The sequence below is a fragment of the Pygocentrus nattereri genome, chromosome 12 (genome assembly GCF_015220715.1).
Source record: "Pygocentrus nattereri isolate fPygNat1 chromosome 12, fPygNat1.pri, whole genome shotgun sequence".
Classification (NCBI taxonomy): Eukaryota; Metazoa; Chordata; class Actinopteri; order Characiformes; family Serrasalmidae; genus Pygocentrus; species Pygocentrus nattereri.
Window position 1 is genome coordinate 30,051,080 of NC_051222.1, and position 25,093 is coordinate 30,076,172.

General features: G+C 41.1%; 2 protein-coding genes across 6 annotated transcripts in view; one reads left to right on the forward strand and one right to left on the reverse strand.

Annotated features, from left to right (window-relative positions):
* Positions 1-17,047, forward strand: part of ugp2a (UDP-glucose pyrophosphorylase 2a) — a 41,950-nt gene extending 24,903 nt beyond the window's left edge. For all 4 annotated transcript variants that reach the window (XM_017716505.2, XM_037543753.1, XM_017716502.2 and 1 more), the window contains exons 4-10: positions 3,636-3,821; positions 9,157-9,290; positions 11,156-11,453; positions 12,909-13,106; positions 13,948-14,190; positions 14,767-14,871; positions 16,021-17,047. In XM_017716505.2, coding sequence (XP_017571994.1) covers positions 3,636-3,821; positions 9,157-9,290; positions 11,156-11,453; positions 12,909-13,106; positions 13,948-14,190; positions 14,767-14,871; positions 16,021-16,128 — 1,272 coding nt within the window. In that variant the 3' untranslated portion in view covers positions 16,129-17,047. The remainder of the gene's footprint in view (positions 1-3,635; positions 3,822-9,156; positions 9,291-11,155; positions 11,454-12,908; positions 13,107-13,947; positions 14,191-14,766; positions 14,872-16,020) is intronic.
* Positions 17,048-18,235: 1,188 nt separating this feature from the next.
* spast (spastin) overlaps positions 18,236-25,093 on the reverse strand; it is a 35,495-nt gene continuing 28,637 nt past the window's right edge. Inside the window, exons 15-17 of one of the 2 annotated variants that reach the window (XM_017716501.2) lie at positions 24,226-24,296; positions 22,420-22,460; positions 18,236-21,366 (exon numbers count right to left, since the gene is read on the reverse strand). In XM_017716501.2, coding sequence (XP_017571990.1) covers positions 21,241-21,366; positions 22,420-22,460; positions 24,226-24,296 — 238 coding nt within the window. In that variant the 3' untranslated portion in view covers positions 18,236-21,240. The remainder of the gene's footprint in view (positions 21,367-22,419; positions 22,461-24,225; positions 24,297-25,093) is intronic. The other variant, XM_037543619.1, reaches the window with a different exon arrangement.

Below are 25,093 nucleotides of genomic sequence, written 5' to 3' on the forward strand. Positions count from 1 at the left end.
GCTCTGTTCAGCCAGCTAGCATTTAAAATAATAGGTAATAAACTGTCAAAGGAAACAGAGACTATGTAGAAGAGCTGCAATACCGCTTCCTGGATTGTTCGCCTGCACTGACTAAAACACCCTCAAATTAAAGCTGATATTCAGCACCTCAGTGTCAGATTTCTCACTGTCCAGATACTAAAAATCTGTCCTGAATTCCTGAGTCATGGCATCATTTGCAGTACACTTCATCCAAAAACGCTAACCTGTCTGTCTGCTTCAGGTTCTGTCGTTGTCAGTTTTAGCCACATTAGCGTTTTTAGTGAAGTAGGACTGTAAGCTCTTCTTTCTCTCTTTCAGTTCAGCTTTATTAATGCCGGCTTTTATTCAAAGTTTCCAAGGCAGGCAGTCAAGTAGTGGAAACGTAATAAGAGTACTACTGACTAAGACATGGGCCAATGCTGGCAAACAGTAATAGCGCCTTACAATAATATAGTGTGGTATTGCTAACGTCATTATTCGCAATATATTTCATCCAGAAATGCTAACATGTCTGTTTGCTTCATAATAGTGGGTCAGTAACAATTCTGACTTGCATTGCAACTGGCTAACCACAAATGTGGCTTAGTGTAACACCGGCTAAATGTGGTTCTTACATTACAACGGAAATAGTGGCTAAGTGTAATTCTGACTAGCAGTACTATTAGCCTCTAGCTAAGTAAGCACAGTAAAGATAGAAATCACAGAAAGATACAAATGATAGAAATTGTGGTTGACAGTAATACTGGCTATGGTTGATTCTGACTTACAACTGTCTAACTGTAATAGTGGCAAGTGTAGTTCTAGCTAACTGTAGTTCTGACTAGCATTACTACTAGCCTCCAGCTTCTACACAGCTCACAGTAACACTGCAAGTGTAGTTCTAGCTAACTGTAGTTCTGACTAGCATTACTACTAGCCTCCAGCTTCTACACAGCTCACACTAACACTGCAAGTGTAGTTCTAGCTAACTGTAGTTCTGACTAGCATTACTACTTGCCTCCAGCTTCTACACAGCTCACAGTAACACTGCAAGTGTAGTTCTAGCTAACTGTAGTTCTGACTAGCATTACTACTAGCCTCCAGCTTCTACACAGCTCACAGTAACACTGCAAGTGTAGTTCTAGCTAACTGTAGTTCTGACTAGCATTACTACTAGCCTCCAGCTTCTACACAGCTCACAGTAACACTGCAAGTGTAGTTCTAGCTAACTGTAGTTCTGACTAGCATTACTACTCGCCTCCAGCTTCTACACAGCTCACAGTAACACTGCAAGTGTAGTTCTAGCTAACTGTAGTTCTGACTAGCATTACTACTCGCCTCCAGCTTCTACACAGCTCACAGTAACACTGCAAGTGTAGTTCTAGCTAACTGTAGTTCTGACTAGCATTACTACTAGCCTCCAGCTTCTACACAGCTCACAGTAACACTGCAAGTGTAGTTCTAGCTAACTGTAGTTCTGACTAGCATTACTACTCGCCTCCAGCTTCTACACAGCTCACACTAACACTGCAAGTGTAGTTCTAGCTAACTGTAGTTCTGACTAGCATTACTACTAGCCTCCAGCTTCTACACAGCTCACAGTAACACTGCAAGTGTAGTTCTAGCTAACTGTAGTTCTGACTAGCATTACTACTAGCCTCCAGCTTCTACACAGCTCACAGTAACACTGCAAGTGTAGTTCTAGCTAACTGTAGTTCTGACTAGCATTACTACTAGCCTCCAGCTTCTACACAGCTCACAGTAACACTGCAAGTGTAGTTCTAGCTAACTGTAGTTCTGACTAGCATTACTACTTGCCTCCAGCTTCTACACAGCTCACAGTAACACTGCAAGTGTAGTTCTAGCTAACTGTAGTTCTGACTAGCATTACTACTAGCCTCCAGCTTCTACACAGCTCACAGTAACACTGCAAGTGTAGTTCTAGCTAACTGTAGTTCTGACTAGCATTACTACTAGCCTCCAGCTTCTACACAGCTCACAGTAACACTGCAAGTGTAGTTCTAGCTAACTGTAGTTCTGACTAGCATTACTACTCGCCTCCAGCTTCTACACAGCTCACAGTAACACTGCAAGTGTAGTTCTAGCTAACTGTAGTTCTGACTAGCATTACTACTCGCCTCCAGCTTCTACACAGCTCACAGTAACACTGCAAGTGTAGTTCTAGCTAACTGTAGTTCTGACTAGCATTACTACTAGCCTCCAGCTTCTACACAGCTCACAGTAACACTGCAAGTGTAGTTCTAGCTAACTGTAGTTCTGACTAGCATTACTACTCGCCTCCAGCTTCTACACAGCTCACACTAACACTGCAAGTGTAGTTCTAGCTAACTGTAGTTCTGACTAGCATTACTACTAGCCTCCAGCTTCTACACAGCTCACAGTAACACTGCAAGTGTAGTTCTAGCTAACTGTAGTTCTGACTAGCATTACTACTAGCCTCCAGCTTCTACACAGCTCACAGTAACACTGCAAGTGTAGTTCTAGCTAACTGTAGTTCTGACTAGCATTACTACTAGCCTCCAGCTTCTACACAGCTCACAGTAACACTGCAAGTGTAGTTCTAGCTAACTGTAGTTCTGACTAGCATTACTACTAGCCTCCAGCTTCTACACAGCTCACAGTAACACTGCAAGTGTAGTTCTAGCTAACTAGTTCTGACTAGCATTACTACTAGCCTCCAGCTTCTACACAGCTCACAGTAACACTGCAAGTGTAGTTCTAGCTAACTGTAGTTCTGACTAGCATTACTACTCGCCTCCAGCTTCTACACAGCTCACAGTAACACTGCAAGTGTAGTTCTAGCTAACTGTAGTTCTGACTAGCATTACTACTCGCCTCCAGCTTCTACACAGCTCACACTAACACTGCAAGTGTAGTTCTAGCTAACTGTAGTTCTGACTAGCATTACTACTCGCCTCCAGCTTCTACACAGCTCACAGTAACCCTGCAAGTGTAGTTCTAGCTAACTGTAGTTATGACTAGCATTACTACTCGCCTCCAGCTTCTACACAGCTCACACTAACACTGCAAGTGTAGTTCTAGCTAACTGTAGCTCTGACTAGCATTACTACTCGCCTCCAGCTTCTACACAGCTCACAGTAACACTGCAAGTGTAGTTCTAGCTAACTGTAGCTCTGACTAGCATTACTACTAGCCTCCAGCTTCTACACAGCTCACAGTAACACTGCAAGTGTAGTTCTAGCTAACTGTAGTTCTGACTAGCATTACTACTAGCCTCCAGCTTCTACACAGCTCACAGTAACACTGCAACTGGCCAGGAGTAATATTGGTTAAATATACTAAATAATTCTTAATAAATACTACTGGCTAAGCGTAATCCTGACTAACATTACTTCTGGCGGACAGCAGTACAGTAATAATGGCCAAGTGTAATACAGGCTAAGAGTAATTATGACTGACAGTACTGACTGTGTAATTCTGACACTACTGTAAGTAGCAGTAACAGTAATAGTAGCGAATACTGGCCAAGCTGGACCTGGATTTCTGTAAAGCTGCTTTGTGACCACATCTTGCTGTAAAAACACTGGTTATTAATATGAACTGAATTGATACTTGTAACTGCAGTCTATCCCAATCCTCCCTTTCTCTCTCAGATCCAGCCCTACGAGCGGATCCATGCGAAAGGTTTGCCGGAGGCCATAGCGGCCAGTCTAAATAAGTTGGCGGTGGTGAAGCTGAATGGTGGTCTCGGCACCAGCATGGGCTGCAAAGGCCCGAAGAGTCTGATCAGCGTTCGGAATGAGAACACCTTTTTGGACCTGACTGTGCAACAGATTGAGGTACAGTGAATGCATTAATCTGTGTCCGATCAGTAAAGGTAGGCCAAGAAAAAATTATTACAGTGTTTCCCTAATTAAAATGGGCTAGAAATGGCAAGATAATATATTTTTGATGTAACATACTAAAGCTAAGTTTAATGAGTAGATTTTGAGTTGTGCATGATATAAGCAGTGTCCCAAGAACACTTCCAAAAGCCCATCCATAATTCTCACTTTTCACTCCGAAGAGGACCCAGAGAGGCTGTTTTGTTCTGCAGATCAGCAGATTCCTCTAATATGTCCAGAATAAAAAGCAGCCTTTATTGTTTATTTCCTGTTTTTAGTTCTTTTTGTATGGGGTTGGTCATAGGTACATTTGGGTCAGCAACCCAGATGTTAAGAAGAGCCATTTTGCCCTTTCAACAAAAATCAAAATACCTTGGGAGCCAAAATATTAAATGTCCATTTTATTAAAGTAACATTTTACCATCTTGGCCGTAAAAATGTCGTAGTATGTGCAACCATGCTCTGCTGAGAGCTGTAGCTCAGCTATAGCTGCTTTTCTCACATCTCCAGCAGGAAACTTCTCTGCAAAAGAATATTTTCTTGTAAAATGTCTCTCAACGTTTGTTTTTTTTATGAGGCTGAAGTCAGCCCCTCATTCACCAGCTTCTTGTTTCAGTTTTCCCACTGCACCCTCAATGGTGCCTGAGGCACCAGAATGTAACTGCTGCACCATTTAAAGTGGAACAGGAGAATTCGAACGAGATGCTGACTTCAGCCTTGTGACATTTTAGTATTGGACAGTTTCTCATTGTAGATTAAATGTATCAGGAAACCAGTGCGAATGATTATAAACTATTCATCTCAAATGAACAAATCATCAAATTATCGATGTTTGTACTAAATCTTTCTCTTTGCCATTTCATTAGCTACTAGCTAGATTGTTGTCTGCATTGCTGTGGGGACCAGCAGTCTGGTTGGAAGGTTGGAGCCCTGAAGGTTGTAGCCCTGAAGGTTGGAGCCCTGAAGGTTGGAGCCCTGAAGGTTGTAGTGCAGACTGCTGGTCACCATAGCAATGCAGACAACAGTCTAGCTAGTAAGTTGGTGAATTAGCAGTTATAGGCTACTTTAACTCCATGGTTTAAGACCATTTATTGCTATAACTGTGTTGAACCATCAGCAGAGCTTTATTTTACTGCAAAGTAGGATTATTTTATATTTACCTAAAAATGTAATTCTGCTGCGGAGCCGCAAAAAGTCAGAGAAACAGAAAAAGCCGACCCCTGGTCTAGCTAAGCTGGTGTGTGCAGTCCTTGTCGGGGAGAGCCAGCACACTGCTATGCACACCTGGTTCCTCTCTTAAACTAGTTGTGAGGCTCTTCATGAGCTGAGTACAGTGTGTAACAGCAGGAAGACCATAAGCAGTGCAGTTTTCTGGCACTCAGTGACAGGACAGCACACCTGTAAGCTATTGTAGTAAATCAGCTCATCTCTTCAGTTCATTCTATTTTTAATGTAGAATTTAGAGTGTAGAATTGTTCCTACATTTTGGCTACGTTCGCAAGCCTAATTGCTCATATCCGATCAATGGTTCACACTCATTTATGTAAGTGACTCAAATCTATCTTTAATGTGAACAAACCGGCGTCCTGAAACAACCCACATGAGCACATCCTACTCAGTAACGTCACGTGACTAAATCACGTTTGTCATGAACAGCAAACAGGCTAACGTGCAGAACAAGCTTCGCTCTGAAGATCCTTTGATCCTTTGATTACCTCTGATCAGCTCTCAGCTTCATTATTAGAGCCAGACGAAGGAGAAAAAGGTGAGATGTGTGTCTTTTCCAGGCTTTAGCTTCTGTTTGGCGCTGCTGCCATGGTAACGCTGAATGATGATGCACACACAGTGGGGGGGTTGGGGGCTGGGGGGCACGTGAATTCCGATCTGAGTGTCACATTAAGGTAACATGGCCGCGGATTGGATACAAATCCGATCTAGGACCACATATGAAAGTGACTCAGGTCGGGTTTGAAAACATCAGACTTGAGTCTGATTTGTGCCACTTCAACCTGGTAGTTGAACATAGCCTTAGAATTAAATGTATCAAATGATTTTTATGCATTTCAGAATGTAGAATTTTGAACACTCATTATATTTTAATGTATAGAATTTAGTTTAGTTTCTACATTTCAGAATGTAGAATTTTGAACATTTATTACATTTTAATGTATAGAATTTAATTTCTACATTTTAGAATGTAGAATTTAGACAGGTAGAATTTAATGTATTTCTACATTTAACAGGGAAATTGAAAACATGTTCTACTTAATAAGATGTGGAATTTAGAGTTTTTTAGAAACTAAAATATGGAATATTTTATCTATTTTATAAAGAATGATTTAGAATGGTTTCTAAATTTTAGAATGTAAAATTTCAGACTGATCATCAGTTCAGACTGATGAGTTCTAGAGGTTTCTTTGCTTTTAGAATGTATTAGAAGTAGGTTTTGGAATAGTAGAATGTAGAATTTAGAATGGTAGAATTGAGTATATTTCTATGTATATATGGAAGCAAAAGCAAACATTCTACCTATTAAGATCTGGAATTTAGAATATTCTTTTAGAATAATAAGATATGGGATATTTTCTGAATTTCAGAATGTAGAATAGTTTCTAAATTTTAGAATGTAAAGTTGTTTTGTAGAGTTTAGAGTGAGGAAGTTTTAGAATATTCTCTGCATTTTAGAATGTATTAAAATATAGCAAAGTAGACTTTGCAGTAGTAGAATTTAGAATGTATAGTTTGGAATATTTCCTTTTAGAATGTGGAATTTAGGATTATTTTGTTTTGAATTTGTATGAAACCTGAAATGAATGAAATGAATCTGAGCATTGTGTTGGTGGACCAAGGTGTTTGTATGACTGTTGTGAGACTCACATTTGGTCTCATTCACACTGGATCCTTAACCATCCAACATTGAAATATTAATGCTTTAGATGGATTTGGGGTGTTTTGGTGTAATTTTTTAGATTGAACATATAAAAAATGTATAATGTTTTAGTAGAAAAGTGCAGAATTGCAAATCACATGGTTCTGTGGACTCTACAGGTCAAGGATGTGTTTACTTTTTTTTTTTCTTTTTTTTTTCCCGAAGCTTTATGCTCCCTTTTTCCCCCTAAAAGTCCTCTGCTTTATCAGCACCTTGTGTATGTTGATGAGTCAGTCATTATTTGTGTTTGGAGACAGCAAAAATGTTCCCGCTGGGTCAGCGACTGTTGAACTCACTATTGCATAACAACTTGTTTCAGCTTCTCTTTTTTTCTTTCGTTTTTTGCTGATTCCACTTGCTTGAGGGATCGTTCCTTTTTCAAGAACCACATTTTTATGTTTAACTTCGCATTGAAGTCCTTGATCTAAATCCCCGTTCACTCTACGAACACACAGTATATGCTTTATTACTTGTTAGCGTGATTTTGTTCTCTGTAATACTGATGTCTGAGAAGCCTAACATATGCAAATTAACTCATTAACCAATCACAGTGTTTAACTATGTGCTGTGTGGAGGACTGAAAGATTGTTTTTATGTTTAAGTCGGGATTTGAGCGAGTGAAGTTTTATGTGACGAAATTTGATCTAATCACTCAAATTTATATGTGTCGAAGAAAACCTTGTATCTCCAAAATGCTAAATTTACAGGACATGGAAAAAAGCTACTTTATTTTTAATGTAAGTGAATGGAACCAGAATTTTCCCCCAAGTCGCTTTAGGTAATTTCTTTTAGTCCATTCATCATGAAATGTACATACAGCATAAAGAGCAACAGTTTTTTTTTTCAAATTATGTCAAAACCTGAAAAACGACAGAAATGGAGATACGAGATTTTCTTGAATATTATATGAATTAGACCAATCAGAAGCAACCAAACAACCATGTGCTGTGACATCACAACCACAACTGATATGCTGTTTGCTCGTCTTCAGGCCAAAATAACAGACCTGGACCTCAATTTCTATAAATTAAATATTAAAAACAATTTTGCCCAATCCTGAGAACATTCAGATCACAGTTCCAGATGAGTGGTATACTGGGTGTTTTGCTGGATCAAAGTGTTCTTGTAACCCAGAAAAGTCAAAATTATTTTGGTCAAACTAATGGAGTCCAGTATTCCTGCATGCTGGAAAAGCTCCAAATGGGTGGACCATAGTTTTTTATGGGAGTCTACATGTGTCAGGCAATAATCAGATTTCTGCTTTGCATCCAGCCAATAGACTCGCAGAACAAGACACGATGTGAATATAATGTAAAACTTCATACCGTGGCATTTTCCACCGTCTGATCTCATGTGTGTGCAGACTGAGAAATCAAATAGAAATCTGATTACTGAGCTAAACTCCAGCCTCTTTATTGGATTTATTTATCCGATTTCTTAATCAGAGTATGGCGTTTACATGACCAGTTGAATAATCAGATAACTGCAGGAATCCGATTAAGATCTGAAACAATATTTTCATATAATTTAATTAATTATTTATCCTCAGTCAACAAAGACTCTGTATGGTTACCAAAATCTTCAACTAACATCAAGAAAAAAACTGCACTTTTTTTAGCACATATGTTTTTTTCTTTTACTGCCTGTAGATGGAGCTGTTGATCAAATTAAAGACCTACGTTCCATTGCATTAAGATAACAGGTAAAGCACTGAATCCAGCACAAAAAGTGTACGGGACCCTCTAAAGCCCATGTGACAAACACAAGGCCTGCGACACAATCCTCTCCTCTGACTCTGCTACCGCAACAGCAGTCTGTGGCTCAGCAGTTACACCTCAATTCTACACAATTCTATACAATTTCACACCAGTCATATTACCAAACGCACTCATTTCATTTACACCTAACGTCAGCTCAGCAGCTCAGAAATTGAGCCCAAGTCTTAATGAACATGCAGAAAAGAAAGGATGCCAGGTGTCTTGTTCAAGCACACTCCTTTTAACTTCGGAGTATTTCAGTTCAGCACAGCATTGATTAAAAATGAAATAAAAACCTTTTTTTCTCTAGATTTTTTTAATATGGCCCCTTTAGTTGCGTAGTTTGACACCCTTGATCTAGAGTAAAGCCTGTTTTAGGCTTGGAATTACATCCCTTCTTTTTGCAATTGATTCAGGCTTCAGGAATATATACTGGAAATGTCACATGAATTATCCTCCAATGCATTTTAATGTATATTATAAGCTGCGTCTCAATCACAAAGTTTAGCCAAATAATCACAGTACTTGTATTTTATCCATGTCGTGCGCAGTTCCTTTAGCAGTTTTTAAATTAATGGATTTTTTCTGTGTTTGTGTCCTGCAGCACCTAAATAAGACGTATAGCGCTGACGTCCCTCTGGTCCTGATGAACAGCTTCAACACAGATGAAGACACCAAGAAGATTCTGCAGAAATACACTCACCACCGAGTAAAAATACACACCTTCAACCAGAGCAGGTACAGAGCAGGTACACACACACAGGTGTAGAGCAGGTACACACATGCAGGTGCAGAGCAGGTACACACACGCAGGTACAGAGCAGGTACACACAGGCAGGTACAGAGCAGGTACACACACACAGGTACAGAGCAGGTACACACACACAGGTACAGAGCAGGTACACACATGCAGGTACAGAGCAGGTACACACACACAGGTACAGAGCAGGTACACACACGCAGGTACAGAGCAGGTACACACACATACATATATATATGTGTGTGTGTGTGTGTGTGTGTGTGTGTGTGTGTGTGTGTGTGGATATTCTGCTTATCATCCCCAAACTCAGTGATGCTGAGGTCTGGACTCTGGGGTGGTCAGTCCATTGATCAGCTTCTCTGTTTGATGCGTCTCCTTTTCTCAGTAAGAGCTTCTTAACAGCTCCACATCCTTTCAGACTCATAGTGCTGAGTGTCTCTCAGTGGAAGGATGGACAGAAGCTCCTGTGGATGTTTTCAGATCTGAATCCAGAGTGGAGCTTGATCTTCTCCTCTCTCTCAGAGAGGAAAGCTTTAAGTGCTGTTTATCTGATGGGGGCAGTGCTGGTGTCTAGCAGGTCTTCCAGGTGGTTGTTAGGAGTCTCATTTTCTCTGGAGCCTTTAATCATTTTTGGACTCCAGTATTTAGAAAGTCCTTTTTTCACTTATTTTTTTTCCTCTTTTCTTATGCAAGCAATTTATTTTATGTAGATAGGAAGAAGTTAAGTGTGGACACTCTAAATATTGAAGAATTTGCTATTTATTTGTTTTTATATTTATTTTTACTCTTAAATTTACAGAGGCGAATGAGGATGATGATTTTCTCTCTTTCCCTCACCAACAGATGGCAAAAGCTTGGGTGTGTGTGTGTGTGTGTGTGTGTGTGTGTGTGTGTGTGTGTATATCTATATATGCGTGTTCTCAAGTGGTTTGTATCGATATGCTAAAAGTGTTGGCACAATAAAGGGTTCAATAAAGGGTTTGTGTACCACTCTTAAGAGGATGGGGCCAGGAATTTCTTGTTCTGGGCGTTATCTTGCACATGCCACACGTGGATGTGGATGGATTTTTAGTTTTTTTACCACTCCTACCATCGTTGCTTTGTTGTTTTGTACTTTTTTCTCTGAAAAATTAATAATTTGTATTTAATGGATATTTTGACTATAAATTAAATAAATGTGTGTGGTTTCCGATTTTTGCACATGAAAGTGTGTAAATTTTATTTAAAAGTGTCCTTTTTTAAGTATATATGGAGGTTGACACATACACAGGACCTGCCCCCCCACCCCCCATCCTTTAATCCCACCTTCATCCACTCTGCTCTGCTGTTGTTGTGGACCTTTTTAGTCCTGTAAAGCAGTCATTCATCTTTTCTCCTCCCTCCTTCTTTCTCTCAGTGTAACCCCCCCCCCCCCCCCCCCCCCGTGAGTCAGAGGAACTCAGTACAGTGTTAGCTTTACAGCTCTGTTACGCTGAAGTCTTTCTGACCCACTTTAGTCTCCAGTCTGCATTTTTATCTGTTTACTGCCTCTTGTGGAAATCTGTGGATCCTCTTTCTCTTTCATTTCTTTCTTTTTTTAACCACTATAATGTCTTGCTTCCTTCTTCTTTTCTCTACTTTGTTGTTCTTTTCTTTCACTCTTTTTTTTTCTGTCTGATCTCATTTCTTTTTGTCCTCCCTTTCTTGCCCTTCCTTTTTTCTTGTTTTTCTCTCTCTGTAATCTGTTCTTTTCTTTCTTGGTATGTAACTATGATGTGTTCTCTCTCTCTCTCTCTCTCTCTCTCTCTCTCTCTCTCTCTCTCTCTCTCTCTCTCTCTCTCTCTCTCTCTCTGTGTGTGTGCAGGTACCCCAGGATAAATAAAGAGTCTCTGCTGCCTGTGGCGACCAATATGGGTCTGATAGGTGAGAACGGTGAGGCATGGTATCCTCCTGGTCATGGAGACATATACACCAGCTTCTGTAACTCAGGGCTGCTGGACAAGCTCCTCTCTGAGGGGAAAGAGTACATCTTCGTCTCCAACATCGATAACCTGGGCGCTACGGTGGACCTGCACATCCTCAACCACCTGATGAGCCAACCAGCTGACAAACGCTGCGAATTCGTCATGGAGGTCACAGACAAAACACGGGCTGACGTCAAGGTGAGGAGGAGGAGCTGGAGGAGGAGAGGAAGAGAGGAGGAAGAGTGGAGAGAAGCAATAGGAGGAGGAAGAGCAGGGGGAAACAGGAGGACAAGGAGGAGGGGCGGGGAGGAGGAAGAGCAGGAGAAAGGGGACGAGGAGTCCAAGGACAAGGGGGACCAAGAGGATGGGGAGGGGAAGAAATGGGGTGATAGGAACTGGAGTTGGAAAAGAAGGAGGGTGGAGGACAGGGGTCCGGGAAAGTGGAGAAGGATGAAGAGGAGGAGAAGAAGCAGGAGGAAGAGGAGGAGCAGGAGGGGGCTGTTAATGTTTATTAAGTTCTATTGTCTCCGAGGTAAAAGCAGCCCGTCATAAGTCCAGCATTAATAGAGAGCACCTGTTGTTCCCAGGATCAGATCATCTGATTTGGGTCTGTAAGCATCACAATGTAGTCTAGTATAAATGCTGCCTTCAGTGAATGCATGAAAACACCCAACACTAACACTTGGCTAATACTTGCGTCAGACTACAAACGTGATTTTTAGATAAACTAATAGATCACAGCCTGTTAAAGATGGATTAAAAACGTTTGTTCCTATTAGAAAAACATCATCTGAACCATGGAAACACTGTAGAGGATCTCATGACCAGTGATTTGAATCTGCCTCAGAATGACTGGCCTATTTGGACAGTATTAGTTTTCACGAGGAGGTAATGTAGTGTCATTTTTACTGGTGGAAGTGATTTTAGTCTTGTCTGAATCTGCCATTTCAGTGATTTTTACTGACTACGAGTTCCTGCGTCAGTAAAGATTTTGTAAAGACTGTGAAGATGTAGAGACGCCTTTTACCTTCTCTGAAACGAGCAGTAGAAACAGCCCCAGGTAATATTAACGATGTGTGAATGGTATTATATGGAACAATATAGAGGAACCTGAAGAAGTGTTTACTTGGCAAAAACCAAGCTGATGTGTTCTGTCCTACCTCAAATGTACAATTCAGAACGTAGAAAAAACATTTGATTTTGTGCATTACTTACATTAATTACATAACTAATTAATGTTCGTGACCAAGAATTAGACTTTGGGTTTCTGGCCACAGAGGCAATAGCAATTTTTTTAATATTTAGTGCATCAAAGTGTTAGACTGTAACTCTTCACAGTTTTTTTGGGTGGTAATAACAAACAGAAATGGCTAAAAAGATGCGGTCACATTGATTCTCGACCTTCAGTAACTTTTAAAAGGTCTTACCATTTCAGTTATGGCCTTGTTTTTCTCTCAGTTCACCTCAATTATGTTTCATTGTAAAAGGTAAATAATAAAAGGCTAAATAAATAAATGTTTAACCCTGTACAAAAAGATTTCATTGTGTTAGGTTTTGTTTAGATGCATCACTGCTTATTTATTCAGTGGTATTTGTAGTCGTGGTTACTTTGACTGCAGTAATTCTTTAATGGGAGGGCTGTATGTGTTTCAGGGTGGGACTCTGATCCAGTATGACAATAAACTAAGGTTGCTGGAGATCGCACAAGTGCCGAAAGCGCACGTCGACGAGTTCAAATCCGTCACAAAGTTCAAAATATTCAACACCAACAACCTGTGGATCAGCCTGCCGGCCATAAAGAGACTGCATGAGCAAAACACCCTGGACATGGAGATCATCGTCAATCCAAAGGTGAAGAGGCAGTACACCACACACAAATGTGCAAACGTTATTATTGCTAAGTGGTGGTTGCTGTGGTGTCCCAGATAGTTGCTAAGGTGTTGCTAGACAGTTGCTTCCTTCCTGCTATGGTATTCTAGACGGGTGCTGGGGTGTTGCTAGGTATTTCCTATGGAATTCCTCAAGGGTATTGCTAGATAGTTGCTAAGGTATCCCAGCTTGGTTGCAAGGATGTTGCTGGGTAGTTGTTATGGTGTCCCAGATGGTTGGTAAGGTGTTGCTAGATGGTTTCTGTGTGGTTCTAGTTGGTTGCTAAAGTGTTGCCTTCTAGGTGCTGGGATTTTTAACTGTAAGTCTATAAAATAATTAACTGTGGAATAGTGTGACGTGCATGTTTTCTCCTCAGACACTAGATGGTGGTCTGAACACACTATTATGGTATGTTAGGTGGTTACTAGGGTTTGCAAACCAGTTACTATGATATCCCAGATGATTGCTGAGATCTTGCTAAGTGGTTATGTGGTTGCTATGGTATCCCAGGTAGTTGCTAAGATGTTGCAATAAACAGTTGCTTCCTTCCTGCTAGTATTCCAGATGGGTTCTAGAGTGTTGCTAGGGTATTGCTAGATGCTTACTAAGGTATCCCAGGTTGGTTGCAAGGATGTTGCTTGGTGGTTTTTATGTTATCCCAGGTGGTTGGTAGGGTGTTACTAGACAGTTGCGGTGATATTGGAGATGGTTGCTAGGGTGTTGCTAAAGTGTTTCCTTCTAGCTGCTGGGATTTTTATCTATAAGTCTGTAACATAATTAACTGTCTAATGTGGAAGTGTGAGACGTGTATTTCTCTCTCCAGACACTAGATGGTGGACTGAATGTGATCCAGCTGGAGACGGCTGTGGGCGCCGCCATCAAGTGCTTCGACAACGCGCTGGGCATCAATGTCCCCCGTAGCCGCTTTCTTCCCGTGAAGACCACCTCCGACCTCCTACTGGTCATGTCCAACCTGTATAGCCTGGAGGCGGGCTCTCTGACCATGAGCGAGAAGAGAGAGTTCCCCACCACGCCCCACGTCAAACTGGGCAGTTCATTCACCAAGGTAACCAGCTGAATGCTTGACCAATCAGACAGCTTTCATGGAGTCTAGAAAAGAGCATGTTCAGCACTGGTTTGTGCATGCGCTGCAGGTCAAAAGTTTAGGGATACCTGGCTTGGCGTGTTTCTTTTTCTAAGAGATGAGCATGTTTTCTTTGACAGTTTAAAGAAATTTAATATTACTCAGAACTTGAATAGGCGTGCGTGTTGTTGGCACCCTCCTAGCTCTTACTCTGCTGACCATAAACTGGATCGTTTTACCTGTGTACACAATGAGATTAGTCCAAATGTAAAATGTTTAAACGAGTCAGAATCTGCAGCAGTATGTGAAGTATTAGCCAAGTTTGGTTCATGACTTTTCAAGATGCTTGTCAGCCATCTGACAGTTCAGTGGCCCTTTTACTACAGAGGTCACTGTAGGCACTGTCCCTATTGAAACACTATCCAGTCGAGCAGGTGTTGTGCAAGTGTGCGTTGTGCTGGTACAAGTGGCTCAGACACAGCAGTGCTGCTGGAGTTTTTAAAGTTTTAAGTTAAAGCTGTAAAGTGGAGCTCATTTATGTAATGTTGTATGTTGCAGGTGCAGGATTTCTTGCGGAGGTTTGAGAGTATTCCAGACATGCTGGAGCTGGATCACCTCACCGTGTCTGGAGACGTCACTTTCGGAAAGCAAGTTGCTTTGAAGGTAAACAACAGGAGAGAGGGCGGGATGGATGGATGGAGGTAGGGATGAAGACTGTGTGGCTGGGTGGATGGATAGACAGATGGACAGACAGGGGAGGGATCGATGGATGGTGGGAGGGAAGGAGGGATGAATACAGGGTGATTCAAAAACATTCGTCCGATTTCAAAGCGCCATACCTTTACAATCGTGAGGCGCCTAGGAACCAATCACATACCAATTGGAAGAGGTCATAGAGTTTCTGACCGTCACCTGAAGAGGGCCCCCTTCAGTCTGCGAGGAGATGGAGACCCCTGAGCAGGAAGCGTTCTGCGTTCCCCACTTCAATAACAGTGATTCTATCACAACTGTGCAACATGATTTCCGTGGACAGTGAAGCTCCAACAACTCCGAGTGTTCAGCGTTGGTTCTCTGGATGATCTTCAGAGCCGCGAGTGCAGTGTCACCCGACGTGACCATCACGCTGAAGTTGTCCGTCCAGTTGGAGGAGGTTCATGCTGAGCTCTTTTAAAGTCACAAACTTTATGCTGACTTAAACCATTTATAGTTTACTGCACTGTTCTCTAGTGATTTTCAAGTGAAATCATTTTGAAATCTGATTTTTTGAATCACCCTGTCCTGTGTGGCTGGGTGGATGGAAGGATAGACAGATGGATGGATAGGTAGGTGACACTGGGTACAGATACTGTGTATTTTCATATACTGATACTTTCATTTTGATAAACAAATAGCACACCTGATTAAAGTTAATATATTAGAACCAACATTTTAGCTTGTTGGCCCGTGTGTGAATGGATAGATGCATGTATTAATTATTAATCCCAAAGGAATTTGCAAATTCACACAGTAAATCGCTTAAATATATTCGAGAGCGCAGAATCATTTACATGATTTACATGACACTTGCAAGAGACGCAACACTATGGGTGTTTAAATGTGTGCTTGGATGCAGCTAATCATGTATTTACATATACAATTTCTTTAATTAACATACATTTTTTTACTTTTAATTTGCAGATGGTGTAGATTCTGTGAATTACATAATACTTGGACCAATATTGGCGAATAATAGAGAAGTGAAACGTTAAACAGACGCAGAGGCAAATGTTCTTATTTATTTATTTATTTTCTAACCTTTTCTTGATGTTCCAGGGCACGGTCATAATCATCGCTAATCACGGAGATCGGATCGACATTCCGGCCGGAGCGATGCTGGAGAACAAGATTGTCTCCGGAAACCTGCGCATCCTGGACCACTGAAGCCTTTCTAGACTCATAATCTCAGCACCAGTCACACGCGCTGCCTCTTACTGCCTCTTATATGCCACCCGTATCCAGCTTCTCAACTGTTACAGAGTCCGTCTGTCTGTCTGTGAGCGCTCATCCATGTGTGTAAGTGAATGTATGTATATGAGTAACGATGCATGCACATACAGCACTGTGCGAAAGTTTTAGGCACGTGAAAGAATTAGAGTGAAAACACTAACAGCAGAATGAATACAAAACATATTAATTCAGAAAGTAAATATTTCCCAACCTCTCCGCGAGGAAACCTGCTGTTTATTGCAGGTGTCAGTCTGGTTTGGTCACTAGAGCTGAATGATTTGGGGAAAATATCTGACTGCAATTTTCCTTTTACTAATATTGCAGTTCAAATGAGTCCGGCCTGATTTATTTTGGCCAGGAAGACCAGAATATCCACCTTTTTTGGCTTGAGGCTCGACCCCTGAACGTAGTGTGTCCAACGGCCAGTAAACGATTTGGTTGCGTCTGATTGGTCTACCTCATCTGCAGGCATTTCAGACTCTTATCCGGTTCAGTTTCCCCTCTGAAAACTCAAAACAACCTTTTTGCTAATGCACACACTTAAAAATGATGGTTCTTCAAGGGTTCTTTGGCCAAGACAATGGTTCTATATAGAACCATAAACACTCAACAGTCCATTTGCATGCTTAAAATGGTTCTGCGGATTGATGGAGAATGTGCTGTATGTGATTCTATATAGCAACTGTTTGAAAAGGTTTTATATAGCACCAAAATGTTCTATTGTTCCAATGTCCAACATCACAATAGTAGAACCCTTTTTGATTCTATCTGGAACCCTATACAACACATTCTCCATCAGTCTTAAGAACCATTTCACCATGCAGATAACTTTTTAAGCATGCAAATGGGTTGTTGGGTGTTCTTGGTTCTGTATAGAATGGCTGTCTTTAATAAAGAAGCATCTTTTTAAAGAATTTTTAAGACTGTAGGCTATAATTTAAAAAATTGCGATTGATTTCAATGAGTGAGTGATTGTGTCTGTCTGTCTGTCTGCCCTGCGATGGACTTGCGACCTGTCCAGGGTGTATCCTGCCTTTCGCCCAATGACAGCTGGGTTAGGCTCCAGCACCCCCTGCAACCCAGAAGGAGAAGCGGCTTAGATGATGTGTGTGTGTGTGTGTGTGTGTGTGTGTGTTTGTGTGCGCAATTGATTTCAATATAAAAACTATTAATATTTCAGCCCTAATCAGTACACATGTTAAATCAAATGTTCATGTGATGGCTGTGGGCATCAACGAGAGCCTATTGAGTTTATTTAGTTTTACTTTATTTATTTGCATTTATTCTGTTTATATGGTGCAGCAAAACACACTAATTATCAATATGCATATGCAATATCTCACACAAACACACGTATTTTATATAAATATATATATATATATATATATATATATATATATATATATATATATATATATATATATATATATATATATTAGTGTGTGTGTGTGTATAAATACACCTAAGTATGTGGATATGTATGTGTGTCATATGGGTCTGTATGGAAGATCTCAGGTCAGCGATTGCAGGCTCAGGTCAGGCTGTGTGTGTGTGTGTGTTTGAAGGCGTAGAGGCTGCTACATTGGATGCTCTGGATGGAATTAAAGTGCAATACGCAGTTACACCATTGTGTGTGTTTTTTTTTTTAATGTTTTCCTAGAAAAGAAGAGGCGTGTTCTTTAACTATGTGCAATCCCAGTTCTATAGGTTTATGTATTTGGTGTCCAGAGGTTGCTTCTGTAATTTTGCATCTCACAATTAGCATCAAACCGTCACACAGTTGTCTCAAGTCAAGCACTCAGACTTGCTTCTGTGGTTTCTGACAGTGAGCCATACAGTGTTATCTATAAAAATGGACAAGAACATGGACAAAATTCAGGCTTTAAGCTGGATGCTACTACTGTTTTTAGCCATGCTAATGTACTTTTGCCCATTTTTATAGGTGGTAGTATCATTAATACTAATACTAATACAATAGGTAATGGAAGCTTATACCCCACCATTAACCACACTCTATATAGAAATCACAGCTACAAAACGAACCAATGAGCAGTGTCTTTATTACAGCACCATACTTGCCATATATACCAATCAAATCAGTGCTTAAAGCAACACAGCACACAAAATAAAGCACCTAAAATGCATAGATATAATCTTGGGGGTGGGAGGTGGCTCAGTTTTCTGTCTTCTTCATTATTGTGTTATCCATTTCAGTAATGCAGATAACAGCATGTAAATGTATTGTACTTGCCTCCCCCTAGTGGTCATAAATCAGCTGGGATTTAGCGATTTGGCTTTATGCACAACAAAAAACACCTGAAAATTACCAGTAGATCCAGATTAGGATTGGTTTTACAACACTGACGTGTGAGATATTACAAAACCTGCCATAATCGGTCCCACAGACAACTGCTATATATTACAGGTATAAAATGTATATTGCTTTTTTTTATCTGCAAGAAAGAGACTTTTTAAAGAGAATAGCGGAAGTAACCTAATCATGAGTCATAACAGACAATAATAGATTTATGAAGCCAAGCAGTCCTTTAAATGAATAATCTGTATAGACACAAGTGCATTCAAGTAAAAAGGCAACACATTCACATATGGGACACATTCACCTCCTACAATAAGTAGAAATCAAACAGGGATGAATTGTTAACAGCTTGATATTTACAGGAAGAATTTATCTATGCCACATTAAAGCAAAGGCACAAACGCCCGAATCTCCCATCAAGTGCTGAATTGGACGACTAGTGGTAGCATTCAAACAGGCTGCTGCTGAAGCTGGAGCTGCTGGCTGAGGAGGGGCCTTGGCTTATACTGGTCGTCCTGAGTTGAGCTGAAGAAATGAACTTGGTTTTCCACAAGAACTTATGCAGGCATCCACGGCGTGAGATGAGCAGTCGTGCTGAACCAGCGTCAGGTTTTGTGACAAAGATCACCGCCTTGATCCGGTTGCCCTGTTCTGGCTCTAGAAGTTTATTTTTACCATAGCTTAAAGGCAAAAAACCCATTCAACCTGATGAGGAACTGACCCGTCCATGCGGTGCAATCTTTAGTAGCAAGTGTTGCAAAGTTGGACAGGCTTTAAAGGACATTCATAATGTTTAATGGACATTCATAAGCTCCATTTAATGTAATTAGAAACTAGAACAGCGATATCAAACGATACGGATTCTGTACTGAAAGGCCACACTGTTGGAGTTTTTCCATGTTCTCTTCATTTTTTTAAGGATAAACATCTGAAGCTGAAGGTTCACCAGCTTCTGCTCTTTTAATGCTGCTCGCTGGCCAAGTTAATGCTGCAGCCAGGACATTCGCCAGTTTTCCTTCTTGTATTTACAATATAGGACGTAACATTATTAATTCAGCACTGCAGAATGAAAAGGATGAACATTTGACACCGAGATCTGTACACGTCTCACTCTTTTCCAAGAATCCCTCATTTACTGGTCTTTCATCGAGACTATAGCTCAGCTTATCACTCACTCGTTCACTCGTTCACAAGAAGATTTATTTATATTTTTTATTCCACTCATTTTTCTGAAGAGCTTTGTGATTTTGGGGGTTTTGTTAGAGGGCAGAGATGGCCTTAATTTTTCCGATCCAAATGATCATCAGCTATCCAATATATAGGTCATAAGTGTTTGTACCTTTTCACCTTAGAGCATAGGCTATGTGTAGGTTGATTATACACAAAAAACTACATGATTTCTCCAAATAAATATTATTTATTTAAATGTAGGTATTTTAGGCAAAAACACAGGGAGATTCACTCGAAAGAGGCCCCTGATACTCTGTAGTAGCTCTCGCTAGGATGAAGTAATCTGAACAAAAACAAGGTGCAATGTGCTCCCATGGAGCTTCGACCAAGCCAGGATGCCCCTGCGTTGGGATGTTATGGTAGGCGCCGGACAGCCACCGTGACGCTTAACCTCTTTAATGCTTGCCGATAGATTCAGGAACATGGAGTGTCGAAAAAAGTGTCTGGCAAAAAACGGAGATCACGTCCAGCATCGCATGTTATGTAATCGATTACACATACATGAAGGTGGGTAGCGTAGACTGCTTCATCCTCAGGGGAGATACAGCAGAATATCTGGGGCCTCTTTTGAAGGAATCTCCTTGTATTTGAACAATTTCTCATTAAGACTGAATGAGATTTTTTATCAATGTTACATAAAGCTTGTCCAACCTAGCAACAGTTGCTATGAAACAGAGCATGGGTTGGCCAGTTGGTGATGATCTATTTTACAACAGTAAAATTATCCTGATATAAAATATACGGTATGTCCGAATGCTACCATCTTTGCTGACAAAAGCAATCAATTACTACACTAACAGACTGAGAACGTTCTCTGGAGTGACGGAGCTCCACCCAATACCTTTGGGATGAGCTGCAGTGGAGTGATCCAGAACTGACTATCCAACACCAGTAACTGACCTCACAAAGTCTTGTGGCCAAATTCAATCAAATCCTCACAACAACGTTCTAACATCTCGTATAAAGCCTTCCCAGAAGGGTACATTGAAGGACTCTCTATAGACTTCAGAAGCAGCGCTGGATGAGCAGGCGTCTACACCTTTTGGACATACAGCGTCCCCCACAATGGGACTCAAACCAGAGCCCCTCCAAGTCCAACATGTTCCAGTAGTGAAGCTCTCACCACTGAGCCACTTCCACAGCTTCTCGGGCAATGGTTCCAAGACAAGTGAAAGTTCGGTTGAAGCAGGTTCTCGTCTGATTATCTGACGCTGAATCAAGAGGTTCATGTGTTCATCCGTTCAGTTCTGGTTCATCTAAATCTACTGCACTAGTTCAAACTCAGTAAATCCACACCAGACCGCTTTCAGTACCGCAGTAGAATCTGTAAAAAATGCAGTGCTTTTCTAAGTCGGAATAAATTCTCCTCCAAAAGGGCCCGTTCTCCTCCCGGGGAGCTCATGGTAGACGTCAGCTCCTCCACAAGAGCAAAATTAGTCTTCATTCATGTTTAAGGACCAGCAGGTCACAGTTCGGAGGTCACACAGAGGAAGTGTGCGTCATACAGCGGTCGTGTCTCCGTACTCTCGGTTCCAGCGGACGTACTGATCCAGAGTCTGAGGACTCACGCTCTTCTTTATCTTCTTCAGAGAGTCCACAAAGTCAGAGAATCGGATGTTCCTCATCTGAGAAAGAGATGAGGAGAGGAAGGGAGGGAGAAAAGAAAGTAGGGAGTAAGGAAGGAAGGAAGGAAGAAAGGAAAGAAGGCAGGAAGGAAGGTACAGAGAAAGGAAGGAAGGCAGGCAGGGAGTAAAGGAGGAAGGAAGAAAGGAAGGAAGGCAGGAAGGAAGGTACAGAGAAAGGAAGGAAGGCAGGCAGGGAGTAAAGGAGGAAGGAAGAAAGGAAGGAAGGCAGGAAGGAAGGTGCAGAGAAAGGAAGGAAGGCAGGCAAGGAGTAAAGGAATTAGGAAGAAAAGAAGGAAGGCAGGAAGGAAGGTACAGAGAAAGGAAGGAAGGCAGGCAGGGATGGGAGAAGGAAGGACAGAGGGCAGGAAGAAGGAAGGAAGGACGGAGGGCACGAAGAAAGGAAGGAAAGAAGAAAGGAAGCCAGGAAGGAAGGAAGGAAGGAAGGAGGGCAGGGAGGAAAGAAGGAAGGAGGGAGGGAAGGGAGGGAGGAAGGAAGGCACAGAGTAAAAAAGAAGGGAAGTAAGGAAGGAAGAAAGGAAGCCAGGGAGAAAGAAAGGCACAGAGAAAGGAAGGATGGCAGGCAGGGCAGGAAGGCAGGCAGGGAGGAAGGAAGGCAGGAAAGAAGGAAGGAAGGTAATGAGGAGTAAGGAAGGAAGGAAGGAGGGGAGGGAGGAAAGAAGGAAGGAGGGAGGGAAGGGAGGGAGGAAGGAAGGCAGAGAGTAAGGAAAAAGGGAAGGAAGGCAGGATGTAAGGAAGGCAGGCAAGAAGGAAGGAAGAAAAGCAGAAAAGAAACAGGTGAGTAGAGTAAGAGAAATGGATTGAGGGATAGTCGGATAAAAAGATAGATGCAGAAAGAGTAAGACAGATAGACAGATCGATGGATAGATGAAAGCATGAAAAAAGCGAGAGAGAAGGAAACCGTGAAAGACAGACGAAGAGAGAGATCAACACTAAATATTCTGCTCATCTCCTTAATTTCGTTTCTAAACCAGTTTCTTTGAATTTAATGAAAAGCACGAAGGCTTTAACAGACGAAGCAGAGGGAAAGTTCACCTCGTTCGCAGCCAGGTTCCTCACTTGCTCCGGACGCAGCTCTGCGGACACGCAGGAAGACGGATTTAAAATACAAAACAAACAAATTCATGTAAATAAAACACACACACACAATAAGGCGAGAAGATGATGGACTTCACTACTGTAGTGTTAACCTGTTATTACTTCGCCATCGTCTTTTATTCTGTGGTGAAAAACCCTTTCAGCTCCAGTTTCATTACAGACCAAAAAACCAGAAATCACAGCTTTTTTTTCTTTAGGTCGACTGATACAAAGTCACTCTTTAAGGAGCTACAAACTCCAGGTATAACTTTATACTTGTATTTAGATTTTAACTGTATTCTCGAGCATCCAGAGTTTACTGATCTGTCTTTCTGTTCCTTTCACACTGTCTAAAATGATATCAATACTGTAGCCCAGTGGGGCTGAGCCACCTACAATTACTTGTGGTTTGGTTCCTTTTCATTACTTCATACATATTTTGGTCATTTCCATCAGATCTTCTCACAGAATTTATTCAGGAAAACCAACAACAACATCACTTCCACTGCACAGCAACATCACGCCAACTCACTAAAACATGACCTGCATTTCTGTCCATTTTATTCAAACACACTGGCTGAAAACCGAACATGGACACACAGCTGCTTGCAAAAGTGTGAATAATAAAATAAAAACAAGTTACTACCCATCTGTGCAGTGAAACACCCACATAGACACTAGTGAACACACACGCAAGGGGGCAGTGAGCACACTCGCCCGGAGTGGCGGGCAGTCCTAGCCGCAGCAGGGGTGAGCTGTGAGGGGCTCTTGACCCGGTCAATAACATGTTTAGTTGATTTTCTAAGTGAAAAGAAGTTCCACATCCTCTACAGAGAACACATGCCTTTGAATACACAGTTGCCTCCAATGAAGAACCACATAGTATTTGGTTGTTATATTATGGGGTTAGTACATTTTGTACAACCTTTTATATTAAAAAGTCAAACTGTGCTTTGTTTACACTTTAGTGACCTCTTTATGTGAAATACAGGGCATCAGACAATGCCAAAACATGCTTACACACACACACACACACACACACACACACACACACACACACACACACACACACACACACATATATATATATATTAATAAAATCGCTGCTGTCAGGTCAAAACCTTATATCTTCATTTTTGCCATTTTCTAGTTTATGACGATTTGAAAATGCCTGTTGTTCTTTACATTGTGTATAAATTTTATGATGAATGGACTAAAAAAAAAAAAAAAAAAAGACCTAAAATGACTTGGAAAAAATTCTGGTTCCATTGACTTACATTAAAAGTGTTTTCCTTCTCCTGCAAAGTTACAATTTTGGAGATACGAGGTTTTGTTCAGCGAAGTGTATGACAGTTTATTTGCTGAGCCTAGCATATTGGAAAAATCATAAAACATAAAATGTGGCGTGTGCTACCGTTTGGGCACATTTGAAATTTTCTGGTTTATTTTTTCTCCAATATGTTAAACTCAGAAATGCAGAAAACTCCCATATTTAAGTTTGTCTTCAGCAGAGGACATATTAACTTATTCTACTTAGAAAATCAACAAGACTAGTAAAGCTGACTGGGGCGTTGCGCGTTTGACTGTATGCATGATGTCTTTACTGTGTGTTTGACTCAACTCCGCTGAGCTCTACTCCATCAGTCACCGACTGCTGTTGGCTGTGGACTCAAATCATATCTCCCCATCTATCATGGAGAGAAAATACTCAGCGAGCTCAGGGACCCTCCATGATACCAAGTTTCACTCGGACTTAAATCTCACCTCTTATGGGTCCGAGTGCAGCGTCTTTAGCCAAAGAGGTCAGATCACTGCCCGAGTAGCCATCAGTCATCCTACACACACACACACACACACACACACACACACACACACACACACACACACACACACACACATAACACAACAGATGGAACGGCAGAACGTGTTCATGTGTGTTGTATTTTTAACTCTGAGCTACAGTTAATGAACTGACAGCTGAGTGGATGGAAGATGGAAAATGTGTGTGTGTGCAGGGATGCTGGAAGTGGGGGTGCTGAGGGGGCTGCAGCAACCCCAGATTTCAGGATTGTTTAACTTCTACAAATAATTTAAAATCTAAAATAAACAAACTTTTTAAAAGTTTTTAAAAGTAAAAATATCTCTGCATGCTTCTTTTATGTTGGAGTTTTGTACCGTCTTTTTCTCCTCTTATATTTTCAATGCACTGTTTAAATTAAAGGGGAACTCCACCGATTTTTCACAATTTCTACATACTTCAATCTTTAAGATGTAAACAAAGCCTTACAGAGTGGCATTATGTGAAATAGTTCACTGTGAGGAACTTGCCGGTTTGGATTTTCTTCAGGGGTGGTGATGGGAACCAGGGTTCGCGAAGACTTCAACGCAAATACAGCCATTTTATTTACTATCTAAAACTACCAGTGAACTACACGTGTCTTCTGAGTTTTAATATGTAAAGCTAACGATAGTAAAATAGTGATAAATCTGGAAAAAAAAATTGGGGAACTATTGTCTCCCACGCCCTGCACATGCCTCTCTGCCATGACAAGATTATTTAAAAGTTATGTTTTGGGACAAAATCATTCAAAAACTACTGGAAAACAACATTTCAGACAGCAGACAAAATATT